This window comes from Sylvia atricapilla, chromosome 1 (assembly GCF_009819655.1).
Source record: "Sylvia atricapilla isolate bSylAtr1 chromosome 1, bSylAtr1.pri, whole genome shotgun sequence".
Classification (NCBI taxonomy): domain Eukaryota; kingdom Metazoa; phylum Chordata; class Aves; order Passeriformes; family Sylviidae; genus Sylvia; species Sylvia atricapilla.
In genome coordinates this window covers 10,194,691-10,217,909 of record NC_089140.1, presented here as the reverse complement: position 1 = coordinate 10,217,909, position 23,219 = coordinate 10,194,691, and the positions used below count along the sequence as shown (strand labels likewise).

The 23,219-nt window shown below is 39.5% G+C and overlaps 1 protein-coding gene across 5 annotated transcripts in view; it reads left to right on the top strand.

Annotated features, from left to right (window-relative positions):
- The window catches only part of DIP2C (disco interacting protein 2 homolog C), a 308,123-nt gene that overhangs the window by 141,724 nt on the left and 143,180 nt on the right, over positions 1 to 23,219 (top strand). For all 5 annotated transcript variants that reach the window (XM_066314645.1, XM_066314638.1, XM_066314623.1 and 2 more), the window contains exon 2: positions 22,064 to 22,135. In XM_066314645.1, the coding sequence (XP_066170742.1) occupies positions 22,064 to 22,135 (72 nt within the window). The remainder of the gene's footprint in view (positions 1 to 22,063; positions 22,136 to 23,219) is intronic.

Here is a 23,219-nt window from a genome sequence, read left to right as displayed (position 1 = left end):
AATCCTGAGCCCTCTTGCAGCTCAGCAGGGAGGAGAGAGTTAATTGCGTTTAACAACCTTTTTTCCTTCTTTTTTGTGTTCCAATCTTCTGACAAGTCCCTTGGGTTATTTTTCTTCCAGAGTGGTCATTCTCCCACAGGTGTGCTTTCAGAGGCACTGCCCTGGATGGAGACTTCAGAAGGTCTTTTAGAAGCCTCATGAAAGTTACCACTTGGCCTCTTTTACAAGAGACTTAAAATCCTTTATGATTGGCTCAGCTGGGTTTTTATTTATTTTAGTGGGAGGAAACAAGGGCATAGACAGGGTAAACATCTGGTGGTAGTAAAACCTGCAGCTAATTCAATTTCCATTATTATCCTATCAATCTATTTATGCACTCAGCAGAGGTGATTAAAGTGTTAAAAACTTTCATTACATTAAAGTCTTTGATTGCACTCACAGCTTTGGTCATGCGTGGAGAATGCAACCACCTCCATTTCATGCTGATGAAGTCTTCATATCAGCCTGTGTTTTATGTATATGCAAATCCCTACAATCAAGCCAATTATATATGAGCTGCACATTCAACATCCTTTGCGGGGTGACCTGTCAGAGCCACCACACTGACAGCAGCTGAAGCTGTCATGTGCTTTGGTGACTGGGAGAGTCACATGGGAAATGTTGTTTTTTAATTGAAAACTCATTTCTCTGAATTAGAACTGCAGTTCAAAAGATTTCTTGTGCTTAGTGGTGCATGTGTCTCACCTTCACAGGTCTTTGTTTTGTGGAATAAATCAACTTCCTTCAGTTGATGATTGTATAGGAAATATTTTTTCCTGGAATATCTGTTTTTTAATTGAAAACTCAAAACAACTAGGTCATACACAGCTTAGTGTTTAGAATGCTTATATATATATTTAAAAATACACTAAATAATTTAGTTGTGAGGTGAGATGAAACACAAGATGTCAGGGGAAAAAAAATCTCATTACCTGCAGTGTCATCTGTGGAAGCTTTGAATTGCTTGTCTTTTAAATTACTATCTTGCAGCTTCAAGGATATGTTCCTATAGAGAATGAAAGTTCTCTATATGAGAACTCTCTGCTAGTTTAGATTGCAGATAAAGTGTGTAATTAATACGTACTTTAATTTATATTCTCGTTCATTTGCCAGAGATACCCATGTTAGTGCTTTGCATGCATAAACAAAAATCACACAAATGGAGCAGGAATTCCTGTGCCCAACTCCTATGATTCGTCTACTTGCTTAATGAAACAACTGGGCGCAAAATGGCATGTATAGAATATGTCTCTTCAACTCTCCACTTCTTGGAAGGCTGAAAGTTTGAATTACATCATCTCCAAGGAGAAGGGAGAAATTATTCACTCATGGAGAAAAGCTGGAGAAAACAGACTGCTGTTTGTTCCTGCTCCTTAAACTGTGTCCTGGCAGTTTGACATCAGTGTCCACATAGCCACCTGACTTTCTTTTCACCTTAGACATGCTGACTGATTAGGAGAGATAATGAAAGAGGCCCGAGGTGAGCACCTTCTTTTGCACTCCAGGCAGTACCTGAGATGCAATTAGCAGTGATTGAGCTGGGATTTACTGGGGGCTGCAGGCTTCTTGATGAGACTCACTGGTCAATGGCAGTTGATATTTTTTCATTTTAAGGAGAATATGAGCCAGTGCTGATACCAGCTTCTGCACTGTGCCCATGGCTGGAGGCAGAAGAGGAGAGAAGCCAGGAGATCTGAGAACACCACAAGAGCTGTAGGGCCTTGCTGAAATCATTCATCTCAGCAGCACAGCCTGTCTGTGCTGCATCACCCACCACCTCTGGATGGATAGTTAGGAGAAAAAACCCAGAGTAAGTTTAGTGTAGTATTCCCCCTTCATAGAGCCTCCTAGTTTCTGAAGTGAGAGGCATAAGTTGTTTTACATCTGGTCCAACATGTATCTGGACCTCCTTTTTCTGTAGATCCCTTTCTGCAGCTAATCTTACTGTTACCCTGTAGAGAATGCTGGAGCAGTCAGATTCATATGGGAGTGATGTGCCATGTAGAAAAGTACTGCTCTACTCCGTTTCTTTTAAATCTGCTGCTTAATAGTTATCTTGGGATGTCTATTTTTCCTGTTGTATTAAATGGGAAACCATTGTATTGCCATGTATGTGCTGTTTATGATTATATGGAAATCTGTCTTCTGGAGAGAACATGTTTTCGTAGGCTTTCAATATACAGAAGTGTTTCAACAGGTCTGTTCACCCTCACTGTCTGCCTGATACATTCTCTTTAAGGTGAGGTGACTCTCAGTAAGTGCACTGCAGGATGGGGCTCACTGTGAATTTAAATGATGATCTAGGTTTGAGCTTCTCCAGTCTCTACTAGTGATTGCTGCTACCTGTTTGCTTTTGGCCTCTGGTTATTTCTCAATATGTCACACATTTTTATCTCCTTGAATTGCAGTAGGTATGTTGTTGCATAAAAGAGATGAGTAAGGATGATTTTTCCTGTTGTTTTGATATTCTGTCTGACTGTGATGTTTACCACAGCTCAGTATTTAACATTACTCTCTATGGAGGGGGTGAATGAATGCAATCTCTTGGGACAGGTCCTTTCTTCTTTTTTTCAGAGGAGACATGAATATCACAAATGTATTTGCTCCTATAACTTTTCCTGGACAACAACATGAGTGGGCTGGTAATTCTATGCTAACCTTGCCAGGACTACAGAAGAGTATTGTCAGTTATTAATCAAAATGATCATGTAGATCATAAAGATAATTGGGGAGCTGGAGAATTTTTCAGCCTTTGTACTTAAAAGAGACGTACAGTCTCAGTCCAGCCAAAGTGAACAGGTGTTTTTAAGCTGCCTTTTTAACACATACAGAATAAGCTGTTTGTGTAGCCTGGTGACCTATGAAAGCACGAAAAAGAGAATGCAGAATCTATTTAATCATCTGAAGGGAAGAAAAACATCATGTTCTGAAAGATTTTCTACTTTTTTTAAAGGGTAGTTTGATATTATGGATAATATGCAACCTGCAGATTTGTATTCAGTTCTCACTGCTCCCATGGACTGCCTACCTGACTTCTGGGAAGTCACACTTATTTTATTTCCTCATGTACTAAAGTAAGTATAACAAGAGCATACAGTTCCACAATGCTGTTGTTAATTACTTACTATATTACCCAGAAACATTTGCATTGAGATATTGCTACTGTCTTATGCAGAATAGCAATGCAAATGATCCTGCATGGTGGCCTCAAACTGAAGGAGACCTATCTTATCTGAATGATATGTGGGTAGATGGATGTGTGGAACCTGTAATTTCCATGGCTTCTGCAATACTAGGTGGTGTGTGATTTGAGAAACCATTTTATCTAAGTGCATCCCCATGCCAAATAGCAGGACTTTATGCATGCAGATAGAAAATAGGAGAAACACCTTCTGTGTTAATTGCTTTAGGAAGGCAAAATCTCAGATGCTATTGGTTTGTAAAGTTGTCCTTCTGTAGTATTTCTGAAATATATATATATATATATATATATATATATAATTACTTGTAAAGTAGTTCTCTCCTTTAAGGAATCATTTATTTTGGTTCTTAATTTTTTTCTGACTTTCCCTCTTCTTTCTTTGGAGGACAAAAAGGGAAGATGTGTATAAAGCAGTGACTTGCCATCAACTTGCCTGTAGTTGAGTGCCAGAGAAATGGGAGTTTGGGGATAAATCATCTTCCTTGATTTTCTTCTTATGAGATAAAGTTGTGATGAGTAACATGTCAAAGCTTTCTGCACCAATGACCAAAGATTTCTTAGATGAGTTTGTGAAATGTATGGAAATGTATATTCAGTGTGTCAGTTACTTTGTGTTTAGTAAATGCATCTGTCTTAAATGCTGAATGTAATGTGAACAAAACTCTTCTGTTGTTAGTAAATGTGGGAGGGAGTTAGAACAGCTCCCTTGTGTCACGCTGTGGTAAAACTCAGAGTATAAATCTCAGTATTCACTCTGGAACTGCAACTAGAATGCAGTAGTAATTTCTGGTTTTTTAGAAAGAATAACATGAAATTGTATAGAGGGATTTACACAGGAAAACTCATTCACATCAGAAAATTAAGTCACATTTTCCAAGCACGTTAGCATTTATTTCTGTGAGAGCAAGTTACAGATGCAAGTGACTACACAACAGTACTCAGAAAGCTGAGCTTTCAGAGGCTTTTTTTTTTTTTCTTTTTTTTTTTTTTTTTTTTATTTTTTTTTGAGTCCATGCTGGGATTGCTGCTTGCAAGAAACAGAGGCAGTGGCTGAAAGAAGAGGAAGTGTAACACTAAATTAGGTTTGTATAAATGAGAACATGGGCAACCTGGGTGTTGTCCAGTGTAACACAGCTTTGCAATACTGAATTTTCATGAACGATAGAGGAAAGTGTTGTTTGCTGAGGTTCACAGATCTGCAGTCCATCTCCTTTACTCTTCTGAGCTCTCTACCCATGGAGCTGGGTTTTTTTTCTCAGCCACAGCCAAAGACTTCATCCTGTGTCTTGATCCTTGTGTCCTGTGCTTAGGAAGGGAGCAGCGGCAGAGTTGTGCTCAAAATGTCTTTCAGGGACCTCATTTCTGCCTACAGCTTTGTGGTGAGGGGAAGAGGAGGGACAGGCACTGATCTCTGCTCTGTGGTGACAATGACAGGACCAAGGCCTGAAGTTGAGTCAGGAGAGGTTTTTGTTGGGTATTAGGAAAAGGTTCTTCCTCCAGAGGTTGGCTGGGAACAGGAACAGGCTGCCCAGGGAACTGGTCACAGACCAGCCTGACAGAGTTCAAGAAGTGTTTGGACAGTGCTCTCAGGCACATGGTGTGACTCCTAAGATGTCCTGTGCAGGGCTGGAGTTGGACTTCATGATCCTTGTGGGTCCTTTCCCGTTTAGGATACTCTGTGATTCTGTGGTTCTCAGCAGGGCTTAGGGTACAGCAGGAATGGGCTGAAGGGTTATCTGCTTGGAACTGAAAGAGAGCAGGTTAAGGCTAAAAGGAGGAGCTGTAGATAGTCCAAATGCCAGTTGAGGGCCAAGGTTATATCTGGGCTCCCTATGTCCCTCTTCCCTCTCTGTTCTAGACCACAAGGTAATTTTGTTCAATTTTTAAATTTACTATGGCTCTATATTTTAGGCTTGCTCAATGCCTTGACAATGGGAAGAGACTTCCCATTATTGTTTTACTTACTTCCAGTTATTATAAGTAATTTATAATTGATTATGTATTCATATACTTATTTCTAATTTAAAGTAAATATATAGTGACTAAATATCCTATTATTCTGTTGTTTTCCACTTGTTTCAGGTAGCCAGTGCAGCCCATAGCTTTGCAGGAGCCTGCATCCCAAGTTTTACCAGAATCTGTTAGCCCTGTGTTGGTGGGGTAGCAAGATAATTAAGTAGCTTGCTTACCTGAGAATCTTTCTGGAATTTACCAGTGAGATTTGCCAGAGACTGTGTAAACACTCTTGGTGGGAGCAGGACCTGCTGAAGATGTCTGAAGATCCACCAGTGTGGTAGCAATGCCCTGCACTGGCTGTGTGAGGGGAGAGGACTGCCAAGGTTTCTGCTTTAGGGGGGAGATGAAGGGGAGAAAGTGTCACAAGGCCCTCAGGTTGCTGAGGTGCATCTTTGTGTGGAAACCTTGTGGTTGAAAGCAGTGCTTGGCTGCAAGTTTGGGTGTGGAAATCCTCTGTAAACCATAGTAATAGCATCTCTGGCACCCATGGAGGCTCCATCTGTGACTTGCCAAATTCTTAAATGAAAGCAAGCAATGCCATTTTCTGTAGGACAAAGAGATAAGGTCAAGAACAGAGGACTTTGTAAAGCTGTAGGTGGTATAGTCCTGAAAAAAGTGCTTTGAATTGACCCTGATGGGAAAGAGAATTCACAAAATGAGAATATTTTGGAGGAGGAAAGGCAGTAATGAGCTTCAGACAAATCTGTGATACTCTTTGGTAAACAAAATTGCTGAACTGACTTTCAGGGATGCATGTGTGGGTTTTATGTACACGAGTCAAGGCCTGTGTCCCACTCTGTGATCTTCAGTTGCAGTGTTAAATACTTTGGCTGCATTAGGGCAGTGATTTCCCCTGCGAAATAAAGGATACTTTGGGTAGCCCCTTCTGATCATGGATAGCAAGCATCCTTAATATCTTACATCTTTTCCTGGCTGGTGTCCTCCTGGTCTCCTGTGAAAGAAATTAAATTAGCCCCTTGATATGCTGTGAGAAAGAAAAGAGAGCAAGCAGTGCTGCAGCACATCTGATATTCCCTGCATGTGCAAGCAGAAGGGAACCGTGGCCCTGGTGTACCTGAACAAAACATGGGCTTGTGTTTCTCTGAGGCCATGGCGCAGGTCATTCATCTGTCACATGGAAAAACAGTTGTGATTGCTCTCCAGTGGCTTCATTGATATGGTAAAAATGAATCCAATCACCTTTCTGATTAGGTGACCAAAAGACAAATAAGCTGAGCTGCTTTTTTCCCTGTAATTTCTTCATACATATGTATGCAGAGTGTACCTTCTGAAATAAGCCATTAGGCAGTGCCTGACTTTGCAAAAACTTGTGATTTTTAAAGGGGCTGTTTGACATACAGCTTGCAGAGGTTAAAGAGTATAAATGTATACACAGCCTGATGTATACAACTCAGGGTAAGTGATTTTCATGGTAGAGGTATAAATGCTTGTTATTACGCATTATTTATATTCCAGTGGTACTTAAGAGCTGCAGAGAAAAGTGCTGTTCCAGGCTCTGTGTGTCCTAATGTGCTCTGATAGTGCACCTGGATCTACAGAATGGGTCAGCACTACACAATGATGGTTTCTGAGTCAGAAGTAGTCAGTTTTGTAAATTAATGTAATTTAAAAGAAAGACATTTCTGTGTTTGTTCCTAGGAGCTGCAAGCCTTACTTGAATCTTTTTGGCAAATGGGAACTTTAACTACCAAAAAACTGTAGTCAATATATATTTGTAAAAAATGTTTACTTTAATCCTGATTGCCAATGTTTCTTCCCTTAGTAAACCATGATCAACAGTGGCTCACTGGTAAGCAAAGATACCTGCAGGGCTACTCCTGAATTTGCCCAGATTTTTAAGAGCATGGGCCAGTCTTACCTGGACATGCCTGTAGAGTACCTATAATCACAACCCAAATTACAGTTTTAGTACACTCTGGTATATTGAGCCCTTGCAAAATTTATGAGCCTACAGAGTTAGTGGTTGCATGTTGTATCATAATTTTGTGGAGAAGAAATCTCAGATACCTTTATATAAAGGATGTGCCTAAATACCTGTGCAAATGCAAGTTGAAAAATGAAGGACTTTATTCTCTCAGTTTAGTGAGATGGGTACTGATTTCACTTTGGCATTCATTGATAAAATATTTGCATTTTATTTTTTAAGTAGTCCTGTATTCTTGCAGAACTCTTGTATAGGAGTTAGCCATGTCTAAAGAAATCAGCAAATATTTTGTGTTTAGAGGCTTGACTGCATTGCTTTTTAGATTGAAAAGGAAACTCTCCTGGGATTGTTTCTTCCAGTTTCCTAAACAAAAAGTTAATTATTTTTATTTTATATGTGTGTGTATATATATACACAGTATATATGTGTGTGTGTATGTGTATACATATATACAGTTTCAAAGACATAAAGAAAAAGAAACTGCATGTGTATATCAGATTTAGAATCACAAGCCACTAAGGTACTTAGAAATATTTATACAGTAGCCACTACCTTAACTACTTTTTGGAGAGAAGTTGTAGGGGCAGGATTAGTAACACTGTAATGCATGTGATGTTATTTTTCTTTTTGAAAGATTTGGAACAGAATCCTACCAAGAAACAACTGGAAAGGGGATTCTTTCTTTTATTAGCTAAAGTCTTCTTTCTAACTTGGAGGAAGCAAAAATATGTCTTTGTCTTTATAATCCCTTCAACTCTTTTACTCTTCTGGGTTTAATATTCTCAAATGAGATAGGCTTAGACTGATGTGGATGTTCAAACCTTTCTGCTTCAATCCAGAGAGCATTCTGAGGTAGCATAATTTTGGTTGGAAAGAACCAGAGAAGTTGTGCTATCCTGGAAAAATGGTTTTTTTACATCAGTAAGTAACTAGGCAGCCAAGTGAAAAAAGAGGGGAAGTACAAAGTAGAAAAAGATCCAACAGAAAACTCAGTCCTAGCGATGACATAATGATTGGTGGTACTGAAATTGCAAGCATTATAAGAAAAGCTTTTAGCAATGTAGAAATAAATGATGCATATAGTATTTTTTTTTTTTTTGTTTGGATGTATGAAGTACTCCAAGCATGTTCTGTGTGTGATATATGAGTTTTTATTTTCCTTTTAAACCTCTGACCTTGGACCACCTTACTATAAAAGCAGATCTGTCGAGTTTGCTCAGTTTAACATAGCTAATCTCTACATTTGGGAGCTGATAAGAGGTTGTAAAACTGGCTCAGGGATACAGGTGTGTATTCAGAGTTTTCAGGATGGAAACAGTTGGGTTAGAAGGGAGGTGTGAACATGGGTGTCAGTAGCTGGGGTACGTGGGCAGCCCTGCAGAGGACTGGGAGCACTGGGAAACCCCAGGCTGGAGCATGATCCAGGTGTTCCTCCCTTCACTACCCACTGCCTTGCCTTACCCACAGGGCAACAGGCCTGTGACTGTGCTAGTAGGGTGAGAATGATGAACAGCATAGGAAAAAAACCCTTTATCTAAAGAGACTTGATAATCTGGAATTAATTATCTTGCAAGGAGGAACTGACAAAAGTGTGTCAAATAATGAATGCTGCAGAGAAGGTATGTCATGAACTTTTCATGGCAGAGGGTAGGGGGATATTTAAATAACTTAAAGCTTGGCAAATTCACACTGAATGTAATTACATTGTGGAATTAATTCTTCACTGAAACTCACTGAGGCCAAGACTTCAGCGAGATTCAAAACGGGGTTCCAGTTTTCCTAGGGAGGCAAAAGGTACTTTGAGCTGTGGCAGTGGTTTTTGCAATGTAAACTCTGAGGTTTAGGTGAATCTCTATTAGCTTTTGATATAATGACACTGGGAGGAGAAAGAGGGTAGATTACTGACATTTTCTGTTTGAAACTTTTTGCCTTACTTTGTCCCCTAAGTACCTAAGTATGGACAGAGAGACATGAAAGAGCATTGGAAGGGATCCAGTGTGACCATTCCTCCATTTTTGACACTGGATGGGATTCAGTGTGATCGTTCCTGTGTTTCTTTTTTCCATCCATGAAAATTAATGTCTTCAGACATCCAAAGCATGACATTATTAGGGAAGTGGCAGAAGCCTTAGTTGCCTTCAGGAAGACACAAAGATGATGCATTTTTCCATCTTAACTGTAAAGTTTTTCAGATACCTATCACTATTTGAATTATATAACTATGGTGGGGATCATCTTTTAGTTAAAGAAAGCATCTGATTCTGGTTATGCTGTTCTTGTTTGAATTATAAAAATGAGGATTGCAGTGAAAATGGAGATTTTCAGATGGAGAGGTCAGCTTTGCAATGCTACCATGGTAGGAAGTCATGCAGTAGTGATTACATCAAATGGAAAGTGAGGAATTCGTGTGGACCAGACAGTGAAGCTTCCAAACTCTGTGCAGAGGGGAGCAGTTACAAGGTCTGGTGTCAGCCTTGGCTGTGGAAAGCCTTAGCTGGACTTAGCTGATCCAGGAGGATATTAGGATGGGCAATACCTGAGATTTCAGGTGATTAATTAATATAGTTTTAAAAAGCTTAGAAACCTTGTGAACATTAAACAGCAAGGGAGTGATTGAAGATGTTTGCAATACAGGTTCAGGGTCTGCAGGTCTGAGTGAGGCTGGCCAGTGCTCAGGTAGGGTGTGGACACCAAGAGGTGGACACCTGTGAAGCAGAGCTGAGCAGCTGATTATTTGCGAGGCAGAAAAGAATGTAGATAAGAATGAAGATCACTGAAAATGAGATTGTGGCACAGCCTTGCAGCATCAGTGTCCATTGGAAAGAAAAGAGGAATGAGAAAAATATCAAGTCTGGGTAAGAAACAAGCAGAATAAAATTAAGGCATGGTTTGTGCTTAGTGTTTCAGGTTTATCAAGTTTCTTTTTAAGCATCACCTGGTCCAGCAGCTGCTCAGAATGATGCCTTGCTCTGCCCATGTGGAGTTACAGTCACAGGTCTGTTTGGATGTGTGCATCTGCTTGTGTAGGACAGTGAGCAATGGTGTACCTTCAGCAGATACTTCACCTGTGGTTTTGTTGAGTTTGAGTGGACAGTTCTCCATCCACGTGGGGCACTCAGGCCAGCAGCATTTGTGGGCCAAACAGGTGCCTGAGGACACAGCTGCAGGATGGAGGGTCTTGGATGGCAGTACAAGGCCAAAGGCTGATGGCTGACGTGTGATGCTGGTCACAAGCATTTCTATCCAAAGCAATCTAGGTGGATGTGCTGTCTGAATTATGCTGAAAATTCAGTGTTTTGCATATATTTGTGTAAATCCTACCTTAATTCTTGATTTCTTAGTTTCTTAAAAGGTGGCTCTCTTCCCAGGCTCTGCTAGTCCTATTTCTCAGCTAGGACTTAATAACAGATTATTAAATTAAGTCTCTTGTTGGTTTTCTGCATGTTAACTAATCTTTATTGGCACTTCCAAAGTATAGTTGTATTATGAATATAAAAGCAGATGGAATACTGGCTTTTGTAAAGTGTGTTACTGGTGTTCCTTCAGTCCTCAGGCCGGCATGTTTGCCAATTTACCTATGGATCCACAAAATAAATAAGCCACAAGGGGAATTCCTGCAAACCAGTGAATTAACAAACATTTGTGATAATAATTAGCTACTCTTCACCATGTGACAATTGGAGAACAAGAGCAGAAGAGTTTATTTTGACATAATGATACAAACATGCATTCATGGGCTTTCTCAAAAACTTCTAAACCACCCGCCCTGTCTGTGAAAGCCAAAGTGCTGAAACATGTCATCGTGGGAAATGGCCTTTGCAAATGCCTGCCTGCTAGAAAAGCAGTGCTGATTTTGGCTTCTAGCACAGGTGAAAATGAGCACTCCTCAGTGTAACATTTTGCTTGCTTTTATTTTAGTAAGTATAGCTATGATTTAATTCCAGCTTCTTTTTGAAAAGAACTCTGTATTGCAGGAAAGAATGTAACAAGGATGTGAAATTAGTGGCTTCTTTAGGGTTGAAATACTTTATTATTTTTTGAAATCTGAGGGAAAAGGCTACAGAAATCACAGAATAACCTCATTAACGTATGAAATAAATCATGAACTCAGAACTGAGGAAAAAAAAGAAAATGTTTGCACATCTGGCTTACCACAGCAAATTTCCATATCTTGATCAGGAGAAAGTTGTAAGCTGGAAATGAAAAAAAAGAAGGATGAGAGTATGAAGATCTGATTCTCCAGCTGCATGGAAGTGTGTGCTCTGGACCTAGCAGAGGCTTGCAGATTTCCAAGTATTTCACAGGCTCTGGAGAGTAATAATTCCTATGAGAACAGCTGCTTTGTGCCAACATCAGTATGAGCTGTCACATTAAGTCTGTAATAATGTTACAGACCTTTAGGAGCCTTCAGAGGTGAACAACAGCAGGGAAAAAAATAGAATTGTCAAATATTGTGAAACCTGTGGGGAACAGGGGCATCGATTGTGTCTTGAGGTAGTTGAAGGTATGCAACTGTTTTTTCTTTGAAGGTGTTTTGCAGACTTAAGAGAGTAGGATTTTGCTTTATTGAGAGAGTAGGATCTGAGGCAGCCTTTGGTAATAGGAGTCCTTGAGTCAAAGGATGCATATTTCCAGTGCTTCATAAACACTTTGCCCGCATAACAGGAGAACAGTGAGGTGCTTTTGGGCTTTTCTTTTCCTTTGGTAACATGCTAGGAATTGAGTTGAGTAATCAAATGATGTTAATTCATCTTGCTGTTTGAGGTCCTTGTGGAACTGAGTGGGAAAATTACATGAATGCATTTTTGGTTATTCCTTTTAAAAGTGGAGTTTCAGTACTCTGGTTCATGCAGAAATGCCCTAGTGACAGTTTTCAAATGTAGGGGTTTTTGCATAAAAAAAATGAAGTGATCTGGGTGTCTTATTAACATGAATTGCAGTTCATGTATTGCAAAGGCCTTTAAATAGCTGTTGCGTTTTGTCATATCTCACTGTTGGATGAAATAGACTGTCAACAAAATATATTTTAACATATCAATCTAAGTTGCATTTGCAGGCTATAAAATAAGGATTAATTCTTCCGATTTCTTGAGACCAGAGACAGATTTCATTTACTCTATATCATCAGGATAGGTAGATCGTTTTGCTCTGCATGCATTTTCCTTAGTTTTCAAGCCCAGATTTGCTAAAAAAATCCAAGCTGGTTTTTCTTTGAACTGCATATTAAGAGAAATGAGTGTTTAGCTTTTTCATGTTAGCAGGAAAAAAAAAAATACTTCCAGGAACTGTGCAGTTTGAGAAGCCTTTGTCTTTTTAGAAACAGTTTGTGTAGTGGTTATTATATATTAAAAACAGTGGAAGAAAAATTTGCTGAAGTAGGCAATTAGATAATATCAGCACTGGAATGCCAAAAGCAAAAATCAAAGACAGGAAGGTAAATTTAAGTTTGGTAAAACACAACCTGAATTATCTTTGATAAGATAGGTTTTACAAAACTGGCTGATCTCTTGCTCTTTTGAGGTAATTCACTTTTTTTAGACAAATGAAGTTTGTCTACCAAGGAACCAGGAAATTATTTCAAGTTGAAAAGATTGAGATCAGTGAAAAAATTCCCCCAGAATGGTAAAGAGGATGCTATAGCAGCTTGGAATAAAAAAATAAAGGAGTACAGTTGAATTTAGTTCTAGATGAGACTCAATTCTTCCTGAGAATGTTTGACAAGCTCTTCTGCAGTACATGGGACTCAGTGACCCAGAAGTTGCCATATACTTGTCTGACACCTTTTAAGACCCCTTGAAGGATAAGGTTGGTAAAATGGGAGGTCACTTTTTCCTCAAGTGAAGATGAGCTGTGAGGTTTGTGAACAAAACCATAGTCCTTCCCTCCACAATGCTTCCCTTCCTCCAAAGGGAAGGCATCACTTTGAGGTTGCTCTGTTCACTCCCCAGGCAGCCTCTGTGGTCTGTCTCACCTGGCAGCAGTTTGCCACTGGCCTTCAGTGGGATGGAAACAAAGTGAAGGTGGTCTGCTTTGGGGCTGGTGCCTCATGTGCTGAAATGAAGTACTGAGGCACAAAATTATGAATGAATTTCCTTGGAAAGACAGCACCAGTATTTAAGTATTATGGTATTACAGTTCAGAAATTCCTGAGTGTGGTGTTTTCTGTGTCTAGCTGTAATATCAGTTACTTTTCAACTGTGGGAGAGGTAGAACAGGAGAAACAAAATTTTGCACCTGCTTAGGATTATTTGGACTGTGGAATATGTGTCAGAGGCTGTTGATTAGATTCATAAAATGTATCTGAATGCAACCTCCTTATGATCCTTGACTGCTTGCAACAAAGTATGGTGATAGTATAGGATATAACTTAATTACTGAATTTAATAAACCAAGCACCATCATTTCAGAGAAAAAAAAGGTTAATATTGCCGTGGAAGACATTTATGTTCCCTTTATAAATGATTATTTTTTTTCAAATTCTTGAAAGTCATGTGTTGTATAGCAAAACATGGTGCACTAAAATTGCAGACCAGATTACTGAGCTCAGTGATCTCCCAAATGATACATTTTTACAGACATTTTGGTCACTCAGCATAGTTGTCATGGTAATTCCAGTCTCTGTTCACAATTTAAAACTCCTCAATAATCTTCCAGAACCATTAGTGGTCCTCAAATTGTTTAAAAATGGAGTATTCTTGCTTTAGTTTTCCCATGGTAGTTAAGATATTTTGCTTTTCTCTCTTTGCATCCAGCTGTCAGAGTATGTAGAAATTTGCATTTGCATGAAATATTTTTTGCTTTTTTTTCCCCAGAAGAGGTTCTATTTTTACAAAATCTGTGGGAAGACATTTGGACATTTTGGCATTTTAATACTACAGTACAACTGCTCTAGATACCTATTTTGAAAATCAACATAATGTCTTTAACCCACATTAAGGTAAAATAACATTATTTTGGATATTGTAGACAGAATCAGTTCTATTATTGACTAGCATAACTAGTACCAAATACAAAAGCTTTATGGTGAACCCAGGCCAATAGGGAAAATGCTGCAGTACATCAGGTAAAAACAATTCTATTTTTTCCAGCACATGAAAACAGGAGTTCCAGACTTCTGTTCTGAATTGAAATTTGGGAAGAAATCTGCAGCCATACTGTGATGCATCAGTGTACTGGTAGCAAAATTATGGATGAAGGATTGTTGATTTTTAGAACATTTGTGCTTTCTTCCAAGAAGATTAGCCAAATTGCACTTTTTTGTTTAAACATAGTAATGTCAAAAGTAGTGGAAAGATGGTTAAAAGCACAAGGTTGCATGCAGAATTATTTTCATAGGCTACTTCCTGGAGAAGTGCCAAAATAAGAAATTTCACTATTAACAAATTTTACCATTTAACTTAGATATTGCAGGTTTTTCCTTGTGAAAAGCCTTGAACATATTTTTCTACCCAAAGGAGCAAATATGCACACAGACTTGTTTGGATATGTATTCTCGATTTTGTTTTATACATCTATTATATGTTCCTCCTTTAGGATTCCTCCTCCTCCTGCTGCTGTATTTTTTTTTCCAAGGCATTTTCAGGGCTGGGAAAAAATCGGGACACAAATTTGCAGTACGCAGCGTGGCATTTATGGAAATGTCTGATTTGCTCTCAACTGTAAATTCTAAATAATGATAAGTGGAATTACTGCTGTAATTATCTTTCTGTAGGGAACATTTCTAACTTGAAATATAAAGCCTGCCTATTAAATAACATTTATCAGGAATGTTTCCTTAGGCATAGATTTCAGAATTGTATTTTATTTTTATCTTGAGCAAGATCTGACTCTGCACCGTTTGTTAGAGACAGGGAGAATAACTAGAACAGACAAATGCCTCATAGGCAACAGGAAAGCCAGTGGAGAGATGAAAGATGAGCTTCCAGCAGCTGCAGAAAGGATATATGCTTCAAGGGTGCCCCATAAGCCTTATAAAGCAATAAAGGAAGGAAAACAACATTATGAAGGGTCCTAACAGTCATAAAATTCCAAAAATGGCAAGGATTGCTTTCATTATATAAAGTGTTCGTTAAAGCTTTAAATAATGAAATAAACCCTTGACACTGAGAATGGAAACCTTCACTGTTCCACCAGCCTCTGTTTACTTTACCATAATCCAAGCCATAAAAGTAGTGCTGTGCAAATTCCCCGTTCCAGGGGAGCTCTGGGATGCCCCAGGACCACACGGTTCCCCCAAGGCTGCCAAGGCTCGGGGTCTCCGCAGCCTGCCCTGCTCCTGGCCAGGTGCCACCCCTCTGACAGACACTGCTGCTCCCCAACCCAGCCAGCCCCAAGAAACTTTGAGTCACAGAATCCCTGGGGTTGTTTTAATTGGCCTAAATTGGGCATTTCAGGACTCCTTTTGGGGGATTTCCCCCCTCTCCTGCCCCCCTCCGCCACCCCTGGGGCTTTTTTTTCCTTTCTTTGGAGCCCAGGAGTGTTTTGGTTATTGGGAAAAGGTGCTGAAGACTTTGGGACCAGAAAGTAAGTGTGGAAACTCATTAAGGGGTTTTCTGGCGTTCAAGGTGGAGATACTAAAAAATGGCTTCCATACAAAATTATTTGCTGCCCACATACCTCTTTAAAGCAGTAGAATCTGAATTAAAGCTAAGTACTTTGCAGGTTATGCAGCAGGTACTTAATTTTTCTATCAAAAGAATGGGAAGAAAGTATTTATTTTGAACAGGAATACTTTCTTATTTCAGAAGACCTTGAATCTCTAATTTCAGCCTTGTTAAAATAGTTTACCTTCTCTGTTAATAACATAATCTGTTTAAATATTTTCTTCTGAATTAGAACCCTCTTTGGGAAACATTATAAACTTCACATTTTAAGTACACGTGGAGCACTCTTCCTTATCTTTCACTGAAATTCAGCCATTTTCTGCTTTGCATGCAACAAAGAGGAACAAAATGTACCCTTGGGGGAAAAAGGGAATTCAGATATAGGTGGGTAAAATTGCCACCTTTAAAAAAATTTTTGAAACCTTTAAGGTACAGCATAATCTCTTTAAAGGTACTTGAGCAGTTCTGTAATTTATAGCACTGGTTGCAGTGGAAGTGTGGGATCCCATTAATTTTTCTGCCCACTGCCATAGTTTGCCATTTGTTTCTTCATCCTAGTTCTGAGCAGTTTTCTGAGCTGCTGCTGTGGTTAAACATCATTTTTAAAAGACGCTGGAAAAGAAAATTACTCCTGATATATATTTTTGTGTTCCTGTACGTGTTACATGATATATTTGTGGAGTTCTGGTATCTCTGTACTTGCACCCTCCAAAATGGAATCTTTTGTCTCTTGGCATATTTTTGGGAGACCAGACAGAGAGACTGTCTGCATCATGAGTGGGAGAAGTAAATGACTCACAGTTCTCTTTATGAGGAGCTTTGTTTCATTCAAATCCCTCTTGCCAAGATGCTGACACTGAATTTGAGTCATCAGCAATAAACAAGTCGTACAGAAAATTGAATCTTTAGAGGGCAGAAAATCATGGGTAAAGGAAAGACACTCACCGGCGAGCTCTGTGTTAGTCTGTGCTTGAGAGGAGTTATTGATTGCATTATTTCCCGTGGTGGATTTTTCCATAAGTGCCTTAAACTAATTCAAAGTCCCAGCCTGAAATTTCATTTTGAAAACATGTATGTGTAGTGAAAACAGTAGCATCAGTCAGGCTTCGAGATCATGGAGTATAAAATTGAGTTTTCACTGCACTAAACAAGGTGATTTTCGTCCCTGGTTTTGTCATTAGCTTTTTACCTATGCTGTGTCGTGAAAAGCTGAGATCAGTAAGAATTTTTGGCATCTTCCAGAAAAAAAGAAAGATATGGTGAAATTTAGCTTGTATTGGCTTTTGTTATTTCTTTTTACTCCCCTGTATAATGCAATAATTTTGAATACATTTACTCCATATATCATGGTAGCAATTCTTCAGGATTGCACATGTTTATTTTCAGAAGTGAAAATAGATCAGCTAATAGGTATATCAGTTGAAAATGAAACTTTTGTACTTTATCAACTCTAAGAATTTTGCTTTCATGAAAGCAGCGCAGCACCTTATTTTTCTGTGGTACCATTGCTTCTAACCACTCAGCTTTGAAAGTGAAATGCTTTAAAAAAGGGTGGAAATTGACAGATATTTTCATGTGGTAATATTTTCACATTTAATAACCTTCCCTTCAACAAAACACTAAGAAGGCAATAATTTTGCTGATTACAAAATGTGCCTTTTCATTTTTGGTTTAACGTGTGATTCAGTGTAGGACATGGCATACAAATGGATGGAGCTGACTCATGGAGAGGCCCAGAAGGGAGATAGGGTAATGGGAGAGACTTCAAAATTTACAGGCATTTCTTGTTCCTCCAAGTGTCTTGCCCAGTGTGGAGTATCCCCAGGGGCTCTCTGTTACCTTGTGTTCCTTTCTTGCTGGTGAAGGGTTTGTGCTGTAGTTACATTGCTCTGAGCCGCCTGCCCCAGCTTTAGACCATTGCCTCTGTAACAAGGAAGAAATCCAGCCCTTTGGAAGGAAAGAGGAAAACCCAGTAAATTCTCAAAGAAGACACAGGGTCTAATGCAAACAGTAACAGTTGTGATGAGCACAGTCGAATGAACTTACACTCCGGCGTGGCTTTGCTAAATATAGCTACAGAGGACTTGTTGTCTGCGGGCGCTGGTGTCAGAGAGCATTGCCATCTGCAGCTGGGGAAGCAGCAGAAACGGTCACAAATCACAAAAAAAAGAGATGGCAGTGGGATTACAGACTGCCAGAGCCCTGCTCCTGTACTTGGCTCAGCTGGGCAACCTTCCTCCTTGGAGGGGTGGATGGTCTTTCTTTCATACTGTCCTTTTCATTGCAAACATGGCATTTTCCCTCTTGTGCCTTGAGAGACTCTCTGAGACTTGTTTCAGTAGGAATGAACTTGTTTTGGTGAAAGAGGGTCAGTGTACTGCATGCCTGTTGTTCAGCAGCCCTTGGGCAGCCGATTGTAAATATGGAAAAAAGCAGGGTATCATTTGCTCACTGTTGGTGCATTCAGGTCTCTCAGGCTTTGGCTTTGTTCTCCCATGCTGACCCTCGGGCACAGGACCCCCCAGGGAATACACCTGTGGCCTCTCATGGTGGAAACCTGTCAGATCACCAGTGGAGGTGAGGAAGAAAAGAGCAACATGTCCCAGGGAAAAAAAACTGGAGAGCGCTGATGCAAAGAGGATGCTGAGATCCTCGGGTGCAGTGGAGCGAATGCAGCTTGGGAGGAAGGGAGTGAGAAGGAGGGCAGGGGCTGGGAACCAGCTGTGGGATGAAGCTGAGAAGTAGCAGAGCTGAACAGAGCACTTGGGAGCAGAGCCAAAGGCAGGGGATGGGGCGAGAGCCATGGCAGAAGACAGGCAGGCAGAGCAGAGGCCTGCAGGGAGCTGCCAAATGGAGAAGCCACCTTTCAGCTGAGTGGCATTATGTGATGGTATTTTGTCCCAGGAGCCCATCCTCAGAGTGCCCTGCAGCCATGTGTTCCTTCTGCTCCTGCACATCCTTAGTACTGGAGTCTTGTCATCATCCGTTCATCCATGGCCTGGCCTTTTCCTTAAACCCATTGCCAGCCTTGTCCTCTGTGCAAGGAGATCTTAATTTGCAGAGGCTTTGGAGAGTGAGTAGAAAACCCAATGCATTCTGTCTGCTTAAAGGACATTGTGAGTGAGACCCTTTCCTCTCCTTAAGTATGCTGGCTTTTCAAGAGAAGAGTTAAAATCAGAAAGGTACCATAAATCCTTTCTTCCCAGGGAAAGAAGGAATAGTTCCTCTTATCCTGTTGATACTCTCAAAAAGCCAAGACTAAACTCAGCATTGCACTGTGCAAGAACATGAGTTAGGTGGACCTAATTGGGAAGGGATTTGCTCCTAAGCTGATAGATGTAAAATTTTCACATTTATTTGCAAAGGAAGGAATGACATAGTTCAAAAGTCTTAGTATTGTGTTGAGAAAACTGAGTGAATGGTGATTTATCATAAGAACAGAATTTAAGCTCACTTGACCTTTGGTGAGCTGTGCTTAGTATATCTTTAGAGCTTACACAATGAATTCAACATAGCTTTTGAAATGCAATAGTGTTACATATGTCATAATAATATTTTAATGGATAATGAGCTATTGTTTATAATCTAAGATCAATCTACCAAAAAACCCCACAAATGAATACGAACAGTGTTGATCTTGATAAATAAAGCATAATACTTCCCTGGAGTATGTGTTACATTTCACTTCCTTCCACCTCAAAATAGTGAAAATGATGCTACAATGAAAATTTTGGAGATTTTATATTTTGCTTTTGCATGTTTTTTATACTTGGCGACTTGGGAAATGGTGGACATGATTATAGAAAGTTTAGTGATAATTCCAAATTAATGTGTTATTTGCTTCTGGAAACTGAAATATTTTCATACTAAATTGTCCCAAACCCACATTTTTGGTGATATTTTTTTGTGCAGTCAGTGGTCTGGGTAAGGATTCACTATTGTTTCTGCTCAGAGTAATTCTTTAATGGTGAACTTTAAAAGAGTGAGTCTGGATACTAATCTGAATAAAAGATTATTACTGACAAGAGATAACACCTGATGTTTATCTTTTCCACTTTGGTGTCAAAGAAATAGCTGATTTTTGTAATTTTGTTCCATTAAGACCATTAATATAGGTTTATAAAGTAGTGGAAGAAACTTTAAGGCAGGAATGGGTGCAGGCTGCACGAGCCGTGTCTGGAATGTGTAGCTTGAAGTATTGATTTGCATGTGTATGTACTACCATGTGATTGGAAGAGTAACCAATAGTCAAGCACCTGTTAACAGTTTCATATCTAAAATGGCATTGCCAGCTTGCACATACCACAGAGGAGCTGTGGTTCTCCATAGGGTACCTCTGTTTTCCTAAAAGAGCAATAGTAAAATAAGAAAGCAAAATTTTTACTCAGGCGTGAATGCGTGAGACTTTGGTGTTGATAAGCACAGGAAGTCAATAGTAATCTGTTTAGCAACAGTTTGAAAGAAAAATTTGTTCACATTTTATAATTTTCAAATAAAAGCAAACACATTTTTTCATTAAAAACACATTTTAATGAAGTGGTGTCTATTGTGACTGTCTGGTTTGGGAGAAGCTGCTGATTACAATGGCGAGAGAGCTTGTTTCACTAGTTTGAACACATGCCAGAAGTGTTCAAAATGGGAAGAAATGTGCTTGAAAAGTCAGTGGGTTTGAACTTTAAAGGCTTAGGACCTCTTGCCAAGTCTGCCACTTATTCCCTGCTTAAATACAGGAATGTTATCATTTGAAGTGCTTCAGTCTCGCTCTCCCCATTTAAAAACACAGATATTTTAGCTGACTTCTTTTGTAGAGCAGTTTGAGAGTTTGAGATATGGTAGTGAAGAGTATAGGTGTTATTTTAAGGACGGGTTTTGAAGCAGGGGCGAGGGGTTGGCTCAGGACACTGGCAGAGAGGTTTGGAGAATTTTGCCTCGTTATTGCTTACTGGAACCATTCCCAAGAAAAGGTGTTTCAGCAAGGAATAGCAATTAAAGATGTTTTTATGTAGTTATTGATTTCACACCAGCAGACATTGGTGCTAATTTAGCACCCATTTACCAGAGCAGCTGGGATTGAAATGAGTGTGTTGTTCTCTTGGTGAATGGTGTCCTTAGGTAAAGGTTGAGCACAGGGATGGAAGAGAGCAAACAGGCTCACGTTGCCGTGTCCAGCTGGACACTACAAAGCTCCTCGCATTTTTGGGGTTTCCGCCCTTTTAATCCCTCAACCTATACCAATATACCAAGTCCAATGTTGCAAGTGATCTTTTGCTGCATGATGGGTCTCACAAAACACGTAGGCCTACTGAAAGGACAGGGAATATGGTGTTAGTCTAAAAAATCTTTTAATTGTAAAAGCTAACCCTCTTTTTAGTTTCTGGAGTAGCTTATGTTGAACACAAACCTATATGCATGTATTAAATTCAGTATTTAGCTCCAGGGTCAGAACTGTATCTCTGCTTTGCTGCCAAACTTCTCCCGAGCTCTAAGAAGACTAAAAGTATATGTTTTGTTCTACATGACTACTTATGTGTCATTTTTTGTTAGAAAACTTTTACAGAGAAATGTTTTCAAGTTTTTATGTTGAAAAAACACAGCTTATGTGGGGAAGCTTGAGATGCAGTGAAATGTCACTTCAGTTGAATTTAGGAAATATAGACATTTGTCTCCAAATATTTCTTTTTCATATAGATCAGTGGAAAACCAGACAAAGAGCCATTATGATACTATTTTCTAGTGGATCTGTTGTAGTTTTGTTTTGGTTTTGTTCCTCAATACTGCTCAGAAATTAGCTAAAATATTTATATTGCAGAAATGATATAGCAGCAGTTTCAAGTCTTTTGTGCCTTACATGCTCGATTAGAAAAATCCCATTAATGATAGAAAATACTAATCAGTGATGTGTTTTGCCAGCCACTACAAGCCCACGCATTCTTTATAATCCATTGTTTATTAACCTAATGAAGGTCATTGCAGCTTTTGAAAGCTTGTGTGCAGCACATCAAAATGGTTTTAAAACTCTGTGCTGCTGGTCTTTGGTGCTGAAATAAGTCAAGGTTGGGTATTTTCTTGCCAGAATGGCTCTGGCCTGAATTGATTTTTTTCTGGGTAGAATGATCATTCCACGCTTTTCATTTGTTCATTTTAATTGCCAGGACAGATGAACACTGCAGTGGTGGCTAAGCTGATAGTGCTGCCATTAAGCAGCTAGACACTGTCTTTATCCACATCTTACTGATTTTCCTTTTCTTTTCTTGGCAGGTGACATCACACAGAAGGGATATGAAAAGAAGAGATCAAAATTAATTGGGGCCTACCTGCCACAGCCTCCCGGTATGTGTATCTGTGCTTGTGATATATGAAGATGTCAAGTGTACTGATAGTTGCCACTGTAGAAATCTGCATCTCTGAAGAAATACATGTGGCAGAAACAAAGCTATTGTTATGCAGAATAAGCTTATTCCATCCATTTTACGTGTATTTTTATATATATGTCTGCTTTGATGTGTGTGTACATTTTTTACATACGTTGGTGTGGGTTTGGCAGTCATGTCTGGAAAATTAAATCAGCCGAGGCTTGTTAGAGAGGCATTGTTTGTTGGAAGGAATTCAGGAATCTGAAGGAAAATGTGATGTCCTAACTCATTAATATCTCAGCCATGTGAAGTTTTCTGACCAGAAGTATGCACAAGAGTGGAAGAGAACCATGGATCTTTGTAATTTCCTCAATTTCTGGGTTTCCTGTCCAAGTCTCACTTTTGAAGACACTAGAGAGACCATCAATATCCTTAGAGTTCAGCTTGCCCTAAGGTGTGTGGGCAGCTGACCTTTTACACATACCTGGTTTTAGTATTAAGGGATGGGCTACATGCACTTGCCCAAAATGTGTAAAAATACCTTCTAGCTAAATTTAATAATGTATTGTTTCGTTGACTTTATTGCATATACATGTATAAGAACTTTCCAGAGTTCTTCTACACTTGTGAGGCACTGGATCATGAAGTTCAATGTGTAGTTGTGGGTATTGGTGTAGACCTCTCTTCTGTCTTGGTCTCCGAGGAGTGTTCCTGTTCATTCCTGGTCTCACTGGCTTTATAGAGGCTCTACTTGGGCTTGGCTGTTCTCTGAGCCTTGTTTTTATGGCAGGCCTTGACACTAGTTTCTCCTTCTTTTACAAAATCCTTCATTTTTAGTGGAATTGGTGGAGTTTTATTTAAACCGCTGATGTGTGAAGGCACTGCTTTGTTCTCTCTTTGTCAGATTTATATATATATTGGCTAGCTCTATAGCAGAATGCTGATTTTGTGCCTTTGGGTTTCACTTGGTCTGCTCCACTGATGGGAACTCCACAACAGAGATCAGTGCTATAGACACCTCTATTTTCTGAAGTGATACAGCCCGGTTTGGGAGACATTAG